This window comes from Branchiostoma lanceolatum, chromosome 8 (genome assembly GCF_035083965.1).
Source record: "Branchiostoma lanceolatum isolate klBraLanc5 chromosome 8, klBraLanc5.hap2, whole genome shotgun sequence".
NCBI classification, from domain to species: domain Eukaryota; kingdom Metazoa; phylum Chordata; class Leptocardii; order Amphioxiformes; family Branchiostomatidae; genus Branchiostoma; species Branchiostoma lanceolatum.
In genome coordinates, this window is record NC_089729.1 from 3,796,725 (window position 1) to 3,820,162 (window position 23,438).

The 23,438-nt window shown below is 40.8% G+C and overlaps 1 protein-coding gene across 4 annotated transcripts in view; it reads left to right on the top strand.

Moving 5' to 3' along the window:
- LOC136440836 (myosin-I heavy chain-like) overlaps positions 1-23,438 on the top strand; it is an 88,740-nt gene that overhangs the window by 24,601 nt on the left and 40,701 nt on the right. The window contains exon 1 of one of the 4 annotated variants that reach the window (XM_066436970.1): positions 6,954-7,180. The exons of the other annotated variants lie outside the window; for them this stretch is intronic. Coding sequence (XP_066293067.1) covers positions 7,105-7,180 — 76 coding nt within the window. The 5' untranslated portion in view covers positions 6,954-7,104. Of the gene's footprint in view, positions 1-6,953; positions 7,181-23,438 lie in introns of those variants that run through there. 4 annotated transcript variants of the gene reach the window in all.

The window sequence follows — 23,438 nt, forward strand, 5'->3', positions numbered from 1 at the left end:
TTCATGTTGTTTTTCCAATCTAGCATTTTTTTTAAATTTTTTTTTTCATTCCGTTTAACCAAGAAAATAAATTGGTGTGGCCTTAGGTTGATGTTATTAGGGGCTGACCAGGAAGGATCATTTGCACTGCTGGTGAATTTTTTTTCCCTGTTTCAGCTAATTCTTAGCCTGGATACCAGTCCTTTCGCGCGATGCGATAACCCCTTTTGGGTGGGGAAGACCTAGTAGTGATAGAGTTGGCACCCGGGCGCTCTTGGCAGCCAAACTCTAATTTCTATTGCGCCCCGCGAGAGAGGTAATTAGTGGCCCGTGTGCTATCTGTGACGGCGGTGCAAGTTGCTTCCCCGGCCGAAGGATTAGCGACCGGAGCGTGGTGGTCCGGCACCCAGGCTAGTCAATCCTACCTGTAACCTGATTGACCTGAATATAATTGTGATTATTGATTTTGTTGCTGCTGTATTGAAGGCCAGCATAAGAAAGATGTATCTATATTGAGTACTGTGCAAGCTTACTAGTATTGGAGTATGAAATGTGTTCCAAATATGCCCATTTGTGCCCAGTCCTTCACTTGAGACCTGAATGCATCTGAGCAGTGTTCCATGAAAGTTGGTCTTGATGATGAAAGCTTCTATGTGCCTCAGAATACACATCATCACTTTTAGGGTGGTACAGGCTACTCTTCAAGCAGAGGTTTGGTTTCGACTGGTTTTTGACATGATTTTAGGCGTTTTTGTCAAGCCTTGGCGACATAAAGAAAACAGGACAAGATAGACAGCCCAACAAAAACACCTAATATCACGTCAAAAACCAGCCGGAGCTGAACCTCTGCTTGGAGAGTAGGTAAAGGCTACAGATATGTGTCTGTGATGAATGAACACATCGGCAGGCTAGGTCATGGCTACCAGATATTTCTGCTTCCACTTTGACATTGTTTTATGCCCCAGTACGTTTAATGTTTCCACCTATAGAAACATATTGATCTGTCTGGTGATGGGCTATTTCCCTGATTGTCTCAATATCTACAGTCGCTAGTTACAAATTTTCTACTTCTAGTCACAAGCATAATAGCCCACAACAGGGTAAATTGCAGGGATAATGCTACCAGCTGTGAGTTGTTGGTAGAGTAGGTTTTAGTCCAGACATACCTGACATAATACTATAAACACACCTCCGGTCTGAACCACCAGCCATGTCAGTCAGACGAGATCAAAGTCTCAGACTGGCCTGTATGAACTGTGAGGGAACAATGGTTAACCACAGTACAGCTAAGGCCACACCAATTTAATTTCTTGGTTAACGGATTTTTATTTTTAATTTTAGCACAAAAAGATAATGAAAACAGAAGACTGGGGTGAAAACTTGCACCTGACCCTGTTCACACCCTGAAACTGTGTGCACCAAAGTAAAAACATTCCTCTGAGATTCTGTTTTCATGTTGTTTTTCCAATCTAGCATTTAAATTTTTTTTTTTAAATTCCGTTAACCAAGAAAATAAATTGGTGTGGCCTAAGGTTGTATGATACACAACGAATATTTGGGCAAAGTTGTTGAAAACGGTTGTACATTTATTGCGATTTTGCTTTCTTAGATACAATGTGTAGAATGTGCCGCACGTTTGCGTTATGATTTTATGTGTATTATTGAGAAATATACATAAGTAAAGACAAAAAACATCTTTATGAACTGCTAGATATTCCAAATGCTATGAAGCTTTTGAAATTGATTTTGCCATTTTTTGTTCCATGGCTGGCATAACATTAGTAGTTGAATCACTGTACAAATCTTTGGTGAGGTCATGAGTCAGGCCACAATTGTTTTGGTTGTATAATGTAGCTGTCACAAAGCATTTAGGTATTGGATATTAATTCATATATCATCAAATGGAATGCATATGAAAATGACGTATATTTCTGGTCTTCATGGGTTTGTTTGTTTGTTTGTTTGTTTGTTTGTTTGAACCTTTGTTTATTCATGATAAGCTCAAATCGGCACACAGGCCGCTTTTCATTGAGGTCATGAGGGAAGAGGTAAGGGTCAGATACAATATAACAGAGTTACACAGTCATTTGTGTCCTAATAACTCTATCACCATATATCAACATATATCATTACATATTGGGTGCAAATAAGATGGTAGGATTGGTAAATGGCAATGAGGTTAACAAGCCAGTAACATTTTCATTCTGCAGAGTGGGCATGTCATTTTACTCTGGTCAGTTTAGGTAATGACTATTTCTGCTCCAGAAGAGTGGGGTAGATAAGAGCCATGGATGATTGCTCACCCACCCTTTTCGTCAGGGTTGTCCCTATCAAATGTTCCAAGCTGGTTGGGTGAGTAACGGCCAGCAAGTCAGGTGACAAAACTCATACTGAAGGAATGTACAGGTGTGCTGTGACACACACCAGGTGATTAATACCTGTGATGGGTCATCACACAATGCGGACGGAAGCCGTTAGAGGAGCAGAGGTGAAAAGGACATACAATAGCCTTTTGTCAAACGGTATTATCGAGTCAATGTCACTTTCAACAATGTTATTCATGACAGAACAATGGGTAACCTCGCTTTTAGATCATTACATTATGTTTGACCTATCTGTGTGCCCTTCAAAGTTATGAGAAAAGTTGTCATTTGTATCAATTAGCAACCCCCTGCTGTGGATACCTTTATTACTTAATAACCCTTTGAAATAAGGGTGACTGTGGTGTGTCCTGTGACGTTGTTCCAGCGGTTAATCCTGTTACAGTCAATTCATCATTCTGTAACAAAACTAACATGTCAGCTGTGAACGTTCACAACCGAGAAAAGTTTTGGTATGCACATTCCTGATCATTAGCAGTCTGCGGAGGAAACCATGCAAGATTCCGATTTGCACCCAAGGAATTTAGCCTTTGGTCGTGGGTGACGAAGGTGTTTGTCTAATTCCTTCACACATTCTACAAGTTGTTTCTGTGTTGTTTTGAATAAACACTAGAAAATGTAAGAGATGTAATCTCTATCAAGTCCATTGTGACTCAGGTATTTCTGTGAGAACTAAGGCCACATTTTGTTTTTTGTTACATGGATTTTTTGTGACAATATGAGGCAAGGTGGCTTGACACTAGGACAGCCTTCCACCCCAGAATGCCAGTTTTGTGGAACAGTTGATGGATTAGCCTGGGTACCATCCTATTTCTACCGGGGCTCCTACATTTGCCACCCTAAAAATTTTTTGTTAGGGTAGCGAATGTAGGAGCCCAGGTAGAAATAGGATGGCACCCAGGCTATTGATGGATGGTAACTCTCTCTAATTACTAGCTACTGTTTCTTATAAGCAGGATGCCCTGTGCACGTCGAACAGAACAGTAAACAGAAAAAAACCCTGAGCGTTCTTCTTCTTTGTGTAAAGTGTTGTTCTTTGGTAACCACAACACAACACCCTCATTTGTTGTTGTTTCCTTATAAAAATCGTCTAACCAGACCATCTTAACCTTTCAGGCTAAAAGGAAGTTTGCTCTAAACAATGGAATATTTGTTTTGCTTTGAAAAGTGTTGCCAGGGGCATATTATTTTGTCACTGCAAAAAATGCCTCTGGATACGATTCATCTTTCAACTGATGTATCACCACTTCAAGCCTTTTAACCAAATTAATGTTGCAAAACTTGCATTGTAAGAGGGATTGACACTTTGCTGTAAGCTATGATCTAAATAAAATGACTTTTCAGTCCTCTTGCATGCTGCTATGGCTGTCTGAATCCATGTTATCACTACAAAATTTGGAAAGAGTAAGACATGCCTCATTTATACTTGAGACTTAGTTTTTGAAAAGCATACTCAGTTATTGACTTTTCCCTTCTCATTTAAAAAAATGTGTATCTAAGTTTTAACTACCAACACCACAAGCAGAGAAGATTTTGTTGTGTGGATGCTCACAAAACTTTCGTAACTTCTGTTCGAAACGTGATCAGGACATGATCATTTCCTCAAGCTAAAAGCGTTGTATTGTATTAGTCAGTTAAGATAAGGGTCATCATTGATAAGACAGAATTCTCACCTATTGTGTGGTCCCTGGTGTAATTACTTTCGCCGAGAAGGTTATGCAGAGGGTAGCGTTTGTATGTGTGTGTGTGTGTGTGTGTTTCTAATTGACCAGCATAACTCAAGAAGGCCTAGATGGATTGTTTTGATATTTGGTATGTAGGTAGGTCTTGATGAGACCTAGAAGTGATTAGATTTTGGGTCCCCTAGGGGCTTGTTATGGTACTGCAGCAGAACTTCCTGTTTTGATATCTCGTTTGCTCTAAGATTGTTTTTGGATTGTACTGTGAGACCTGGCTTCTTTGATTGCTTCTAGATTGTGGTCGAAATTAATGTCTTTCTGCTTGTATTCAATGATTGAATGAAAGGAATTTATATGCTCTACAGGTAGTAGGATTGACCGAAACAGGAATGTTTCAGGATAACTGGTAGCTGTTCGCTATTCTTCATGCATGGTCATGGGAGTGAAAGTGGGGAGTCTTAGGCCACACCAATGTAATTTCTTGGTTAACGGATTTTTATTTTCAAGAAAAAAAAAATTGTAGAAAAAATAGATTCATGAAAACGGAAGGCTGGGCCAGCCTTCTGTTTTCATGATTTTTTTTTCTAAAATTTTTTTTTTTTTGGTAAATAAAAATCTGTTAACCAAGAAATTACATTGGTGTGGCCTTGAGTGCACACGTGTTCTCAAGTGCATACCTGTCGAAAGAGTGATACAGGTGTAAACCTACCTTTGACTATGATGTAAGATGATGTCACAAGTAAACATTTACAAAATCACTGGCAAACAAACCCAGCATATTTGTGAAGGTTAGACATCCAGGTAAACAATATATAAGGAGAAATTCAAACTCTACAACTGGATAAAAGAAGAAAAAATCCAGTTGTAGAGTTTGAATTTCTCCTTATAAACCCAGCATGATTTCTGCAGGATGCCTGACTTCCCTTCTGAACACACGGAATTTGGTAATTGGTGCGATGAGTGAAAAAAGCAGGACTGTTAAACAGTTTTCAGCAAAACTGAACAAGAGAAACAAGGAAAGGGGAAATTTTCATTCGACTTTGACCCTTAATCATCTTAGAATTAAGTACTGGTTGATTGACAGCAATATTCCTGATTTTTATACGTGACAAAAGCTTTGTACTTTGTATTTAGTCTTGGTCTTCACTTAAGTTTAGGGTCGTTGTTAATTACTGGCTTTGCTACATGGTACTGCTGACCCATGTAATAGAAGTTTCAGGTGACAGAGCTCTGCTTCCTTCTCTATCTACACAAGTCAATAATATACAACAGGTGATGACGGAAGGTGCACAGGTGTGAATCCACCTGTCCTCTGCTGATTACACGGCCTGCACATCCAATCTCTCCAGGTTAGACACAGGTTATGAATTCTGACCCCTCGGCCCAGACATGTTCCACCTTCCTGGGTACTGTAAATCACTTAAACAGGGTTTTTTCTAGAAAAATTAAACAAGAGGGAGCACACACAGGCGAGGGAGCGGATTCTATGTATTTATGGAAGAATCCATTGCTGAGTGAAGGCTGTATGCTGGATATTAGGCTAAGATCTGAATTCGACAAGGGGGACTGGGCTGAAACAAGAGGGTGCAGCGCCCCTCTTTCCTGATTTAGATGAACCCCTGCTTAAATATAGCGGCAGGAAAATATAGCGGTTTGGGGAAAATGGAGTAGGTCACGGCACTTGATTTTAACGGTGGGAACAAACGTAATATTAGTGATCAAATATTTGCGATGATGAAATTTTAGCTGTTGACTAGTAACTGTTAAATCAGCTAGAATTAAGTTACAGTTAACAAAGCAAGAATTACAGTAACTCCCCTTCAGTGATGTGTGTGTGTCCTTCCCAATTTACCTGCAGGGAGAATAGAACCAGGCCATTGAGACTAAAAGGGCTTAGCCATAAACCATTCCTGTGTGGTTCTTATCCCATGGGACATCTCTGCAGGGGACCCTCCTGTCAGTACTGGTGCCGCCCTGTACGATACGCCATGCACCCCCGCTCACCAATGGGCTGCTGTAGACTCTGTAGGGTCGCACTTCCGAACTACAGTTTCTTGTAGACTGCAGGTGTTTACCCAACTTCTCGTGTGGTGATTTACACAAAGGCTGTGTTCTGTTGCGGGGGTTGTGCCTTGTAGGTACTAGTACTCTCCAAGCAGAGCATGGGTTTCGGCTGGTTTTTGACGTGTTTTTAGGCGTTTTTGTGGGGCTTTCTACTTTGTCATAAAAAAAAAAGATGACAAAGTAGAAAGCCCGACAAAAATGAGCTGACAAAAATGCCTAAAAACACATCGAAAACCAGCTGAAACCCATGCTCTGCTTGGAGAGTACCTTGTAGGGACAAATTCGTGGTACAGTTTTCCTCAAGAAGGTCTCATTCTTCTTGTTCTAGAGAGATGTGGAGAAGGTGACCATTAGATGTAGCCAATGATTTCTATCAATGTTATCCTCCTCTCTAAAAAAAATGTAACAATGATACAGTATCAGGAAAATATTGGAACAACACAAGTTATAGGAAATACACATCTATATCCTCTTATGCCATCATGATACATCTTACTAAGTCCATCTCTTCATGTATTATGTATTTTGACTTTGACATACATGTACTCGGAACTTGGCAGGTTTTATGACTAAGAATAAGATACATGATGCAGTGTCTAGTAATAGGCAGACATTCTTATTTGTCCTTAGAGTCTAATGCACATTTTGTTGACATCATTTGTTTCAGACATGTTTTAAATTAGAAGGTTGTGATAAACTTACCATTTGTCATCCAAATTTCAGTGCTGAAAATCCTAACAATAAAGGTTTCATTCATTCTCCCAGGATGGGATTGTCTGTGTATTTGTGTCAACCCACCAATCACACCCCAGCCACTCAGCTGTGTCATGCAAATGAGCGGTGGTGGGTGTGTTGCTTGCCTGCTTGGCCAGTTATCAGTCACTTGTGCAGTCAATTGCCAGAGTGTTCTGTTACCTGGCCTGTGTTTCCCCACACAAGGGGAACATGCTGCTGTGATGTCACACTCTTGCCGTTGTTAACCGACTGTTGTCTACCCAGAAATGAGCTACAATAAGAGCTTCCTTCTGGATAAGTACTTCTACGAGCTGAAACTGCTGGAGGACACTGGGAAGAAAGGTAGACTGCTTGTGTTGTGTACTCTAGAGTATTGCCACTGGGGTCATGCTATAACATTGTTGCATGCTTTTCAGTGCTGGAAGCCACCCTGGGTAAAGCCTAGCTGGCCTTAACCCAGTGTCTGTGTTGTGCCGCCCATGTGTCCGGTTTGTCGTAATACCGTCTTTTGTGGGAGTTTGATAAATTCTGTGTGAAAGGTTGAATTTTGTTCAAAACCTTGGAAACTGTAGTAAATTGCCCCAATAAGTCTGCTCTGATACAGGTTAATTGGTGTGCCTGACCTGTCATTCATAATCACAGCTTCTCCTGTCTAAACTCTGACCTGGAGGTCTGTTTTCATGAAGAACTGCTCATGTGACTGTAATCTGTTTAAACAAAGCTGCCAGTCCAGACTTCAACGTGAACTGGTTTATTTACTTGTGGATTCTGTTGGCTGTTACTATTTCAAGCAGCCCAGTGGCCCCAAGTGGCCAGCAATGTTGTAAATACAACCCCCTGAGAATGAGTAATTGGTCTAGATGGACACCTTTTCTGGTGTTTTACTAGTGTGCCTGGTGTTTCAGCTATAACCTGTTAACTTAGATTAGCTGTCAGTGCAATCTGACAGCCAAACAATTTGAAGTTGTTGTTTATTCTGCCATAGATTTTTGTATAACAATTGTAGGTGATCATCTAAGCATCAAAATAGTGCAAAACTATAATCAAACCTTTTTTATTCTATTGAACCACCTGAAATTGTCTTCACTTCATTAACATATCTATTCAGAGTTTTGGTATAAAACCTGGTTCTACCAGATCTTTCTTTAGTTATAGCGGTGCTGTCTGAAACGTCTGTTTCAAAATTTTATCCAGTTGCTTGAGTAACTATTTTTGGCGTAAAATCAAACCTGTTTACAAGAAATTAAACTGGTAATTTTATAGGAGCTACTTATTACAAATATATATGACACAGAAAACTCGTTGGTTTACAGTTTTAATGTTTTGAGTCAGTCATCTGGTTCTTGATATAGTCAGGAAATGATCACAGGTATTATGACACTGTATACTATTAGGTACTTTTATTGTTTTCCCTTTGTGTCCTACAGTAAGGCAATTATGACTGAATGACAATTATGAAGATAGCACCATAGTCAACCATAACATGAAAAGAAAATTATAGAATGCTGGTTGGGTTGATTATATTAATCAATGTTTAAAAACCACTAATCAAATGGTAAGTTACTGATCATGTTACCTCCAGTCTTTACATGGTAAAGCTTTTCAACAATGGACAGAAATAACACCCACATTTTTCTGCACTATGTTTACATTACCATACAGCTTCAGGCAAAATCATCTGTGAAGCAGAAAGGAAACTACTGGTAAGGAATGAACAGTATTTAAAGTTACTGATCGGGATTCCAGAAGCATTCAAAATGTCGGCCCTTTGACCTATGTTAGTTACTGTGTCAAATTGGCTTACAATCCAGCAAGTTTCACCCTAACATTTCTCTGGCTCAGTGGTGAAATGCTTTCAAAGGATGACAGGACCAATATAGAAACAGTGGGGCTCAAGCTCCGCTCTCTGTGAAATTTGTCTGATGGGTGCAGGATCAGATTTGTATGGTAGGAACCTTACAGTAGAACGGCACAGCATGCAGCTTTATCCTTGGCTCCAAAAATAGGGCTTCAGTCCTTCAGCTATTGTTCATTCGAATGGTAACTGGTTCGAGACCTTCAGTACTACTCTCCAAGCAGAGGAGGGGTTCCGGCAGGTTTTTGACCTATTTTTAGGCATTTTTGTCGGGCTTTCTACACACTGTGGGTTGGCTATACAAAAAAAATTACAAAGTAGAAAGCCCGACAAAAACACCTAAAAACCCGTCAAAAACCTGCCAGAACCCCTCCTCTGCTTGGAGAGTACTTCAGTACATGACCCTCATCATTTGTGAATCTTGTAATGTTTTGTAATTTAATGGAATAAGTTTAGAAAGTTCTGGAAATTGCAACTGTCTTGGCTATTGTGTGTCTTGCATCTGTCTGGTGGGATAATGGTTTCTCCAGTTTCCCATTACTGTTTAGGGATGTGTGACTGATGTCTGTACCAGATACCCAGGTGTACATACCATACCAGCATGATAATAACAGGACATGCTGGATTCCATCTGTTAAAATGAAGTTGTTGTGTATGTTCTGCCTAAATCCTGTTCTCCATGCTCCCAGTAATGGGGGTCTCAGGACGGAGCGTGGAGAAACAATTTAGCCAATTTCACTCTGGGAAGCCAGCAGCTCAGATTTCTTCATAGAAACCTGTGAGGTGATGGAGATGGTTGGGAGACCATGCAGACAAATGGTCATGAAAAATGGACCTGTGTGGAGGATGGTGTGTAATCAGATTAAATATGCTGGAGTCTAGTGGAGACTATCAGTGGTTTTATCTTCTTCCTAAAGATAGTGTCCTAGACCTTTGTTGGCCAACATTGTCTCTGGCATCTTCATTCAGAACCAGAACAAAGAGATGAGTACGTTTGCCAATAGCATCTAGGAGGGAAATAACTCTGAGCAACACTGCATTAAGGCAGGTTGGTTCACAATGGACCCAAGGAGCACTGTGATGTAGGAAGAGCATCCATTGTACTATTTGTAGTCAGTGGTTCAAATACAGCAGGTATGTTGATTTTCCACAACTATTACTGGAAGGGGCAGATGGTGCTGCACGTCTTAGTGACTGTTAAATCTCTGGCCTTCACACTGATCTACTAGTATGCAGAACATAACAACATCATAACATATCAACAATAACCAATTGTATCAACAAGAACCGATCTATATACTAGTAAGGTGTTTTACAGTGTGTGTGAACATACTTTTTTGGGGTAGGCTTTATTGGGTCATTTTTTCAAACAGGCTTATTTATAGGTGGACTTCCATATCAAGTTGGTTGATTTTGGCATTCAACTTTCACTTCAAACACATGGTTGCAACGCATGTTTTCAAAATAGCTGACCAGCAGCCCTCAATATGCCTTCCTCAGTAAAACCTGATCTGGTCACCTGCCAGCCATGATGAAATACTTTGCATGTGTATTGCCTTGTCCAGGCATCACAGGGAGACCCTAACTGACCACCTGCCATCTTCTCAATTAGGTGTGAAACCCTGCAAATGTCAGTTATGTGTTGCACTCATTTTACAGAGATGTCATGCCCTGAGCAGGACTGTCCCCTACTGAGAAGGTTTCTCCAAGTTGGTCCATTCTTCAAGTAGCTTGTTCTATATAGGGTCAATCTACCATGGCTGTCACCTGGTAGTGGGGTCATGTATATTCTAGGGCAAAGATTGATGACAATATGTCATGCCCCTTCAGACAGCAGTCTGCACACATGCAGCCATGCCCCATGTAAACAGTAGCAGTAGGAGGGGGCCATTGACACCAGGCTGGTGAGCATTGGGGCACTTTATGTGAAGCACTTCTTTTATTGTCGGATTAGGTAATGAAGTCAGCAGAAGGTCTGTTGTTCATTTTATGGACCAAGCTGTTACCTCATGCATAGCCGGAGGTTCATAAAGAAGGCAATGCAAAATAACTAACTTTTGGGCATGATTCGGGGCAGGGGTCAGGTGGTTTTTAAACACAACTGCTATGAACAAAAATTTACCTGAGTACCACTGTGGACTTGGACAAAGCTACATGTACAGTAGAAGAGCTTTGTGCATTACAGTCCCATGTAGGAACAATCTCATTATCATATTCGGATTATTCCCTGTCCCTTGTCCTTCTATCCTTTTTTTCATTTGCATGATTAAAGCCGTTTTTGGTAGATATTTTCTCGGACATTTTGATATGTGGTAAAGTAAACCTTGAGATTACTGGTACTCTGGGAAACAAAAGTTCCCCACCCTGTACACAAACTGTTCTGCCATGCCTGGATCTGAATGGAGAGGAAGAAGACTTCAGCTTTGATTGACAGTTGATGTGATGGATGAGTTGTTTTGCTCAGACCCACTCTCCAGAATCAGCTCTCTATCAGCATGGCTGAATGGCAGGTAAAACTCTACTCCATGCAGGTTTGCAGTTGTGGACAGAACATCTTAGTTTTGTTTGTTCCTGTTAACGTTGGGTAACCTAAATTCGGGATTTTTCCGATAATGGTTGACTGAAATCAATCTAGCAGAACAATAAACCATCCTTTTTTTCTATTATTCTGTCAGTATCATGTACTATCTTTGCACTAATCATATATATGGTAGATTTTGTCTCTAGTCGTGCTGACACCATAATATTTCAACTTCAAACTACCGTCCGCCGCACGCACAATTACGGTGCTGTCGGACAGGGGGGCACATTAATTCGGGAGAGAAGATTCGTCTTGAATATCTTACCGCTAATCACATTTTATACAGCAGCTATTCGTTCTATCCTTGGCTTGAGGAGAGTGCTATGGATATAGACGTGTCCAAGTAAAAAAAATACACGAAAAAACGGCCGTACCGCACACATCAGGCCAGTTCGGGAACAACCCGTGTGTTGAGTCGGTAGAACTTCACTCAAAGTCGGCCCATCGTCATCATCGGGCAACGTGTAACGTTACATTATTCATGGGAAGTTAGCTGGATGCCGTAGCAATGGTAATACCACTATGTCCATGTGTTCCTTGTTGTGTTAGGAGCAAACTTTGAGGAAAATATCTTCCTCAGTCCACTATCACACGCAGCATTTAGACAAAAAGTGTTCCTCACAAACCTTTGTCGTCTGCTTGACAACAGGATTCTGGTTAACAATATGGCGGCGGGAAAATACACGTGCCGTAGGTTGTAGCAACAGAGAGGAGTTTTGATGATTGATCACACTTAGAATCCAGTTGCAGGTTAGCAAAAGAGATTGTAATAAGTTGTCTTATAAATAATTGTGTTTAGCAGGCAGGAGATGTGACATTTGTCTTATAAACCAGCGAACAACCGTGCTGGGTGATTCTCCCACGAAGCCCCCAGACTCTGTCAATAAGGGACGGAGAGTTTTTGACGTCGCCAACTTCTAATGCATGGTTATCGAAGCTTTTCAGCCAGTGTTCTGAATACGTTAGTCTATCTGCTTTGCATTGCTGGCGTTATAACTGATTTTGCATCTAGCACATATCCCTAAATACCCCGTTTTCGAAAAATCCCGACTTTAAGTACCCCACGAATTTAGGTTACCCAACGTTATCTAGTTACAGAGAAAATATCAACATTATTTACCGGCTGTACCAGGAACCTGAAAATGGTAGAGAAATGATGCTGGCATTGTTGCGGATGAAAACTTAGTTTTTTCGATCTAGCCAGCCAGCATTTTCATGCTAAGATGTATTGTCTGTAGAAAGAATGTGATATGAGTGTTTATGCGTAGCGTCTTCCAGATACCAAGAATTACACATAAGGGTCAGGATGAATTAAGTTGTTGTTTCCTCACCCTCCCATCTTCAGGGAGGTTTTTGGCCACTTGACCACAAGGGCTTGCTCTACCTCTATAATGTTTGCTCATCATTTAGAGCATAAAGCATGGAGAGTCGGTGGGAGAGACAGGACAGGTACCAGGTATAAACCTGAGGCTTTCTGTGTTTGAGGTTATGCTTATTTCTAACCCCCATCTTTGATGACTAATCCTGACAAGTGAAACCAATCCATCCCCCTAATCCACCTGGCTACCAACCATCTCTATTACCTGCTGTGGGATTCACATCTTTTTGACCCACCCCTCAGAACATCAGACTATCCCCTCTTGTCCCTGCATAGCTGATTAGTTTGCAGTGCATGAGAAACTCCCTGCTAGCTGTAGGAAATAGGCAGGTTGCATTAAATATCCATCTCAGTGTAATAGCTGGTGTTTTGCTGCATGATTTGAGGCAGGCCTAACAAAGTGCCATAATTGCTGTCCTGTTGGTTTATTGGCAATTTAGTTTTTGTAAGTGTTATTCCCAGCCAGAACAGGTGTCCATCTGTAACGTGAGGCCGCTGTTTTTGCGTGCTGAGGAGAACTTATCAGAAATTACCACCGTTTCAGCATTCAGATCATGTATAGGGAGGCTTAAGCCAACTGGTCTGATAAAGGCACAGGTACTAGTGGAAAATTGCTGTACCCAATTTATGATTACATTCCTCTTATTTGGTGAAAGAAAAATACTTCTATCTTAGATTGCTCAGACAATGACATGACTATATAGGACAGAGGTGCCTTTCCGAAATGTTATTTTTCTGTGCATACTGGGTGTCCAGAATAAGGTAAATGCAACTAGACTGGCCGTCATTTGCTTTAAGAGCAAATTCAGCATATTTCACTCCCCCCCCCCCCCCATGCAATAATTGATCTTTTGACGAAATGGACCATCCAAAAATTCCATCTAAACACAACTAGACTGTCCCAAGATCTGTTTATTCTTCATCTACATTCATTAACATGCTTGAACATATGCAAAGATACACAACAATACTATACACTATATATAAAGTACAATACTATACATCACCCTGTAAAATAGCACATACACTATGCAAATATACAAAACTATACAACTCTGCTAGAGAGCTTTACTTACAAAATTGTAAATTTATACTTTTCTCACAACTCTATCGCATGTATCTAAATGGAATTAAGAAATAATAAAAAGATTGTCCCAAAATCTATATAATTTTTTGTATACTTGGTCATATGGAAAGATACACGTATAATAAACACTACAAATCCAGACAGCTTTACTTATAGAAATTGAACCTCATATCACAATCATGTTGCATGTATGTATGTAAATGACAATAATATGTACAAAAGGAAACTGTACATCAGACATTATTGATCAATTCTGACACATATTGAGTCAAATGTCTCAGAAGAAAACAGTTTTGGTATTGGAGATGCCCATGTTGGACCAGTGCCTTCACACATATCACCTATATGTAAGAATACTGTTAGAAGTACCGAACACCCCGAGAATTACACAGCGCAGCCAACTCTGTGTTCACAGTAACGCATCTATCATCTAGGCATCTTTTGTCAAGTCTTGGCAAAATACTAGACATAACAATAGTAGATGTGGGGAAGCGGTCTTTTGCAATGGCAATCAGTTTGTCAAAGTCTCCCATGACTTCCTGTAGACCGTTCGAGAGATTATTGGTGCCAACATGTACACAAACTACAGTAGGTATACCAAAGTCAGCATTGTGGTGATGGTAAATGTCTGCAGCAACATCAACCACTTTCGCACCACGGTTTGCATGTACATAAAACTTAAAATGCGATGGCGGTAAATGGTTCGCGATATACTTACATATCGAGTCTGAGAAAAGAAGCACAACTGGACGTTCAGCTGCAGTGACCATGTTTCCCAACACAACAGGGTCGTTCTTTTCTTATGTTCTGTGGGTTGTTGTAGTTGTATACAGCAAAGAAAACGTCCTTGTACGTATAGAGGACGCCGAGTTGGATGAAATCGAACGATGCGTCTTCGGCTACGACGTGATCTTTGAACTTTGTTCGGAACAACCTATTACTATTAGGAGGGGGGGGGTCGTAAAAACACATACAAAGGCCGACCCGACATTGGTTTATTTCATATAAAACAATTTCATATGTAACGTTAAACCATTATGAGATAAATAGCATATGAAATTTCTAGTCTATTCTTAACCTTGCTATTCAAAAAGTATTAACAATTTAAGTTGTGTTGAACCCCTACAATGCAAAATGAACTATTAAAAACGTGCTAGATAACTACCGCATAAAAAGCCAACAATGCCTGTCTTTTTTACAGTAAAATTATTTCAACAATTCAAAAGTTTGCCGATATTCATTCACATCATGTGTAGACGATCGCGCTTTGAGAGGCGCTTGTGAAGTATTACTTCCTGGGTCAAAGGTTGTTGGTGCGGAAAGTGAAACTGCATGCAAACCTGCTCGCAATCGATCGGATCGGCCTACCTCGGCCTAGTGGTATATCATCATCGTTGGTATGGGTTTAATTATAAGTTGTATATAAGTGCGACACAACCAATTCAGAGACGGATTGCATATTTCTCGTCGTCAAGTCGTGATTTATTAGTGGTTGAAGCCGCCATAATTGAATTTGACCATGCCCCAAAAACCATGTTTATTTGGCAACATTTGCGAGAGCATCATACTTTGCCAATCTCCCTCGGAGTCCCTCCCGATGCATAAATTGACTGTTTCAAAATCACCCGTGCAAAAAAATTCTCTATTCAAGCTCTGCGAGACGCCAAGAGCTTCTTAGTGCAAAGGCTTGCGTGTTTACCTGCAACATGACCTCAGATAACCTGAAAAGAACCCATGTTCTTTGGCCAGCAGCAAATGGAACGCCCGGAACGTTAGATAGAACATGGATTCTTAGATAGAACATGGAACGGGGTCAGCACTTTTGACCCGTTTTTGGTCTGAAAATGGGTCCAAAAGTCCCCAAAACGAAGCATTTTGAAGTGATGTACACCAGAAATGTGATTGAAATCCTGTAGGGACATGTTCAAGGCACCCTTGTGCCGAATTCCGGGTCATTTGCTTGTAATACCAGGGCACAGGAGCCCAAAATATACAAATTGTCTAAAAATGCCCCAAAAAACCTCCATAAAACGGATTTTAAGGCCTGTTTCAAAACAATTAAAAAAGGGTCTGTGGGTATTTGCCATCTTAACCTCCACACCAAATTTCAGGTCGGTTGGTTAAGAAATGGCGGAGTAGAAGCCATTTGAAGATTTGTCAGGAGGAGGAGAAGAAGAAGAAGAAGAAGAACCAGACAACTAGACTGGCCGTCATTTGCTTTAAGAGCAAATTCAGCATATTTCACTTCGCCCCCCCATGCAATAATTGATCTTTTGACGAAATGGACCATCCAAAAATTCCATCTAAACACAAGAAGACTTGTCTCAAGATCTATTTATTCTTCATCTACATTCATTAACATGCTTGAACATATGCAAAGATACACAACAATACTATACACTATATAAAAGTACAATACTATACATCACCCTGGAAAAATGCGCAAACATGCACTATGCAAATATACAAAACTATTACGTTGGGTAACATAAATTCGCGGGGTACTTAAATTCACGATTTTTCGAAAACGGGGTACGTATTTAGGGATATGTGCTAGATGCAACATCAGTAATACCGCTAGAAATGCAAACTTGACAGACTAACGCATTCAGAACACTGGCTGAAAAGCTTCGATAACCATGCATTAGAAGGCGACGAGGACAAAAACTCTCCGTCCCTTATTGGAACAGTCTGAGGGCATCGTGGGAGAATCACACTGCATCGTTGTCGGCTGGTTTATAAGACAAATGTCACATCCGCTTCCTGCTAAACACAATCATTTACAAGACAACTTATTTTCTTAAAATTGCTGACCTGCAATTGGACTCTAAGTGTGATCAATCATCAAAACCCCTCTTTGTTGCTACAACCTACGGCACGTGTATTTTCCCGCCGCCATATCATTACCCAGAATCCTGTTGTCAAGCAGACGACAAAGGTTTGTGAGGAACACTTTTTTGTCTAAATGTTGCGTGTGATTGTGGACTGAGGACGATATTTTCCTCAAAGTTTGCTTCTAACACAACAAGGAATACATGGACATAGTAGTAGTATTATCAATGCTACGGCATCCGGCTAACTTGCCATGAATAATGTACTCGTTGCCATGACGGTGGATGTCGACTTTGACGTTCTACCGACTCAACACACGGGTTGTTCCCGTAGGCCTGATGCGTGCGGTACGGCCGTTTTTTCGTTTTTTTTTTTTACTTAGACACATCTATATCCATAGCACTCTCCTCAAGCCACGGATGGAACGAATAGCTGCTGTATAAAATGTAATTAGCGGTAAGATATTCAAGACGAATCTTCTCTCCCGAATTAATGTTCACACCTGTCCGACAACACCGTCATTGTGCGTGCGGCGGACGGTAGTTTCAAGTTGAAATATTCTGGTGTCAGCACGACTAGAGACAAAATCTACCATATATATGATTAGTGCAAACTTTAAGATAGTACATGATACTGACAGAATAATAGAAAAAAAGGATGTTTTATTGTTCTGCTGGATTGATTTTAGTCAACCATTATCGGAAAAATGGCGAATTTATGTTACCCAACGTTATTACTATTAGGAGGGGGAAGGGCTTCGTGGCACATACAAAGGCCGACCCGACATTGGTTTATTTTATATAAAACAATTTCATATGTAAACAATTATGAGATAAATAGCGTATGAAATTTCTAGTCTATTCTTAACCTTGCTATTCAAAAAGTATTAACAATTTAAGTTGTGTTGAACCCCTACAACGCAAAATGACCTATTGAAAACGTGCTAGATAACTACCGCATAAAAAGCCAACAATGCCTGTCTTTTTTACAGTAAAATTATTTCAACAATTCAAAAGTTTGCTGATATTAATTCACATCATGTGTAGACAATCGCGCTTTGAGAGGCGCTTGTGAAGTATTACTTCCTGGGTCAAAGGTTGTTGGTGCAGAAAGTGAAACTGCATGCAAACCTAATTAGGAGGGGGAAGGGCTTCGTGGCACATACAAAGGCCGACATATATATAAGTGGTATATCATCATCGTTGGTATGGGTTTGATTATAAGTTGTATATAAGTGCGACACAACCAATTCAGAGACGGATTGCATTTTTCTCGTCGTCAAGTCGTGATTTATTAGTGGTTGAAGCCGCCATAATTAAATTTGACCATGCCCCAAAAACCATGTTTATTTGGCAACATTTGCGAGAGCATCATACTTTGCCAATCTCCCTCGGAGTCCCTCTAAATGCATAAATTGACTGTTTCAAAATCACCCGTGCAAAAAAATTCTCTTTTCAAGTTCTGCGAGACGCCAAGAGCTTCTTAGTGCAAAGGCTTGCGTGTTTACCTGCAACATGACCTCAGGTTACCTGAAAAGAACACATGTTCTTTGGCCAGCAGCAAATGGAACGCCCGGAACCTTAGATAGAACATGGATTCTTAGATAGAACATGGAACGGGGACAGCACTTTTGACCCGTTTTTGGTCTGAAAATGGGTCCAAAAGTCCCCAAAACGAAGCATTTTGAAGTGATGTACACCGGAAATGTGATTGAAATCCTGTAGGGACATGTTCAAGGCACCCTTGTGCCGAATTGCAGGTCATTTGCTTGTTATACCAGGGCACAGGAGCCCAAAATATAAAAATTGTCTAAAAATGCCCCAAAAAACCTCCATAAAAATGATTTTAAGGCCTGTTTCAAAACGATTTACAAAGGGTCTGGGGGTATTTGCCATCTCAACCTCCACACCAAATTTCAGGTCGGTTGGTTAAGAAATGGCGGAGAAGAAGCCATTTGAAGGTTTGTCAGGAGGAGAAGAAGAACCAGACAAATACAATATATTTCACTCTACCCATACCTCTAGGTATGGGAAGTGAAATATAAATACAATATATTTCACTCTACCCATACCTCTAGGTATGGGAAGTGAAATATAATTGAGTAATGAGAAAACCACATTGAAATGAAAGTGGCAAACCCATTGTTTGGCAATGAAACAACGTTAAGAGCGGTGGCTGTGTTGCCATAGGAATACGGTGCAGACAGATGGCCAGAACACAGAGGGGGGACCACAAAATTATAGTGTTCTTGGTGTTTCCACCCTAGCTGGAATCATATATCTATCCCCTTATGTATTGTGTGGCTAAAACGTCTGTCACACATGCAGCCAACCAGCCATCCAGGCTGCTGGTTAGAAGCTGGGTGCAGCAGGTGCTTTGTCTTGCCATCTCCACTGGCTGGGATAACTAGATCAGTAGAGTTCCTGCCTACATGTACCACGGAGGAGGCATGTGCTGGCTGAGTGTGCAGACGCGGGCAAAGAGCTTGGCTGAGTTAACAGTTGCAGAGAGTGTTGAACATGATAGGTAATGTTGTAAATTTTATGTCGCCTTTAGTTTGATATCTATAATGATAATGATACTGGGTAGTTGTTTTGATCCTATGAAAGGTATGAACGTGGGAGTGAAGGCTACCAAAAGCACTGTAATGGCTTAATATGATATTGCTTGGTATATTTATATACATGTATATTGCTTTGGTTTTGATTCTGTCATGTTTACTACCAGTTGATCTAATACAATTGTGTTTTTGGATATCTGATTCAGTTTGTGCCATTGTGGTCAGCATGAAGTAGAAATGAAGATAAATGGAGTAGAGGTCTTTGTTATGCACAAACTGAGGCCCCAGAAGTGAGGGAGAGAGTGACTGCCTCAGTCAGTGGTAGAAAGTTGTAGCTTTTAAACATTATTTACCATACCTTCTTAAGTCTATATTGTAACTTCCTGCCCGAGTAAACTATATGTCATGAAGCATGTAGTGTGAAAGTTGCTCTCTTTATTCTGGAGTAGTCTTTGCCTTGGTAAAGTTTGCTCAAGAAAGTGTTCCCACCATTACAGGGGGCCATTAATGTCAGGAGAACATCCTGGCAGGGGGTTTTGTCTGACAGGGTAAATCTCAGGTGTCAGCAGAGGTTCTAAGGCAGATGACAGCAGCTCTCACCCCTGGTCACTTGACCTGCATGGTCGGGTGGGGCACATAAAAGAAATTCTGAGGGAAATTAAAAGTGCAAATTCCACAAAGTCCATAGTGTCAGGGGGCTCCATTAGGTCTGAAGGGCTCTCAATGTTGCCAAGTGAATGTGCTCTCCTGCGTGGGTACGTTATTTCCTCTTCATGGGCTGACTAAGTCACCCCCTTCCTGATGTTGTACAGAGTCTCTTATGTGGTATTTCTGTGATTTTAATGATTCTGACAACTGCCTGCAGTTCTGTAGTATCAGTGTCAGGCAGAACTCTTTTGCCTGGCTCTCCAGACTGCTAATTACATTTTGACAAGTGTTTGGTGTTGTTTACCATGGAGCAGTACAGACTTCTGGTGGACTGAGTCAACAGCCTGCTACTTCAGTTAGACAGGTGGTCTCTCCTTCTAGACATTATCTTAGAACTTTGGTTTGGACAAGAAAAACAGCCTGTTTTGAAGTTGTGGTTACCAGGGAAGTGTTTGAATCAAACAACTTCAGCGCTTGAACTTTATGTCTTTGATGCAGACGCTTTAGATGGGATCTTTAGGCTTGGGTCTCTATGAAACATAGCGGACCATATTTAAGGAAAAAATAGCAGTGCTGAAAAATTTGTCGTAATTTATACTCATAATATATATAGGTCAATGTAAACTGTGGGGATAGAACTTGTAAGGAATACATCTGTCCATATTCTGGTGCTTCTTAACTTTTAACTCCGAGCTTTCTGAGATACCAAGTACATACAGAAAACTGGCCTCTTTTTCTATGTACCCATAAGGGATGAAGCTACCAGCATCTGTGGGTGTTGGTCTGTTGGATATCCGGATGAAGTTGTTGATGCAAATACAGACACTGAGGTCAACAATGTATACCGTATAACATTATATCTTTTACCTCTAGATCATTGTTCCACACAATTTGTGTCTCCTCCATGTGTTAGAATTGAAGAAGTTGTTCCTGTTGTATATGTAAGTCCAATTCAGTCCTTAATTTTAGTGGGCATGTTATTCACATTGACGTGGCATCCAGTACTGGGCTTAGGTAGGCGTAAGCTTCAATGGTCTTGGTCTTTTTAACTTTCTGTTGAAGCTGGAGGGGTAAGCCTTTCACAAAAGGTGGCAGGCAGAAAAATGTCAGTTTTGCGATGAATGAGGGCCCACGAAGGCCAAGGTCTGTGAGGGTCCTTAGCCCCACCTACAATGTAGATACCGATCCAATCCATGGCCAGTTTAGAGTGTAGGTAGAAGACGGGTTGGTCTTGCTCCTCCAATCGACATTGTTCCATGATCAGGCCTCTTAAAAAGTTTCAATATGTTATCAGGCATCAGATTGTTGGACAATAAAGATACAAATAATGATAATAACAATATCTTTATTGCACAACAATTGTACAAGGTACAAAGTATGGCACTTACTGGTACAAAGTACATGTAATTACAGTTCCATAAAGCTAATCTACCTAATACAAGTATGCGATGAGAATGGGCCTTTACAAATGTATAGTATGGTGCAAATGAATGAAAGATGGACATAAGCCTCCAGTATTTTTATCCCGGTTGTAGGGCCTTTATCCTGCATCACAGCTGAACTAACACTTGAACCATGCATACATGTACCATTGTTATGAGTCAAGGATGCACAGGTCATCTTGGGTCATCGGGAGGGATTTTTAGGATCTGACCCTGTCACAAGGTCTTTGTTTCTGTCCAGGAACCTGGCAATAACAGAGTGGTCATGTTCTGGCATTTGGCCTTATTTAGGTTATTGTAGCATGTGTGTTTGTGAATATGATATGATTGGATTAGTTGATTGTTGCAACTGTATCAGCAAACTAGACGACACTTTGACTGTGCAACTGTGGAAATCTTTGATTTAAAAAAAAAATCTGATCATATTTTTTTGATCTCCCGAACACTGGGACTGTTGAAAGTTGGGTTACAAAGCCCATGCCTTGTGCAGGTGTGTATGTGCCTATATGTTGGTTAGGGCTTCAGCTAGCCTGGGTGCCAGACCACCGCGCTCCTGGCGCTAATCCTTCGGCCGGGGAAGCAACTTGTGCCGCCGCCACAGATAGCGCGATAGAAATCAGAGTTCGGCTGCCAAGCGCTCCCGGGTGCCAACTCTATCCCTACTACTAGGTGTTCCCCGCCCGAAAGGGGTTATCATCGCATCATGCGAAAGGTCTGGTATCCAGGCTTAGGCTTCAACCTGAGTTCAGGTGTGCTGCTGAGGCAGTAAGTGCCAGTCAAGATGTTTACACAGCCTCAAGTTTGTGTTGGGTACTGTAGATTGAGCCGGAGAAGTTACAGCACCAAAAACATGACCTCCCAGGTTGTGTCGGGTAACTACCATTTATCCAGAATGTCAAGTGGACTGGAGCCCTGTTATTTGCAGTGACATTGCTTGTAACTCTAGGTCAATGATGTTTATGTTACAGCATGGTTCAACCTTGCGGTTTCTCTGCGATGATGAAAGGAAAAGTTTGCTGCCTTGAGCTCTTAAAGTTCTGTATCGCTGCGATCTTTTGTAGCACATATTTGGACTGCCACTTTCTTGCTTAAGCTTAGCCAACATCTGCCTAAATGATTGGTTCCAGAAAGAGAACGTCGTATGTTATGGACATTGGGCACAGGTTTCTGTACCTCGATCAGAGTGTGCAGGGATATATCAGCTATGTGTGTGGCATGGTTGTACCTCGTGCACCACTTGCATGTATGTCAGCTGCCAACTGTAACATTTACCTCAGCTGAGGAGGACAAGTGTTTATTTATCTACTAACAGCTGACTAAAGTATGAGACTAACTGGTAGAAACAGAAGCCTTATTGCTTTCGGACTGTACCAGGGTTGTTATATGCAGCAAGGTATGTATGTTATGGGTGGGCATATACAGTGTGTTAGATACAGATTAGCTGATATAGTCATTTCAATGAATCTATCTTCTTTGAAGTTTGATCCAATCCGACAGATGCAAATTTTGTTTCAAATTTCTCAGTTTGCTCTTGACCTAGTAGAGTAGAGTAGAGTACATCATATCGTCATTCCTGTTGTAGCAGGACCGTTGTGTGCAAGATATCCGTATGGGATAAGAATATACGTTTAAGGGAATTAATCATCCAAAATGCTACATTCCAGCCTTCTGTGTTTTTTCCTTCATAATTCATGATCAGCTTAGCACATTTTACATCTAGTTGTCCTCTCCCAATAGAGCATTCCAACGGAAAGGTGCATATTGTCTGCACTCTCTTTTATATATGCTCAATTGACTACAGACTGATGATTATCTGCATTTCCTGACCTGGAAAGATCAAAGGGTCTGTGATGACTCCAGGTTTCAACCTTGGACAGGTGGCAAATATGCCGGATTACCGTTTTCTTCAGAGTGGAAGAAAAAGTCTTTGTCCTAAAATTGTTGTCTTAAGGCTAAGCCTTGAGGTCCGGATAAACTTAATGACTTAAGGTAAATAGCCTTTTGAACCATTTCTTCTGAAGATATACTGTACTAATAAAAGGAGGAAGTTGTTCCTTGATAACTTTTCTCTCGGAATGTTAAAGTTTTTTTCTTTCCAAGTACATACAGTAATGTAAAAATTATGTATTTTTGCATGTCTGGTCTGTAGTCTGTATAACGCAAACTCCAGCTGTCCGGGGGTTTCTCTCCCCTCCCCGCGTTTGCGAGGCGGTTACA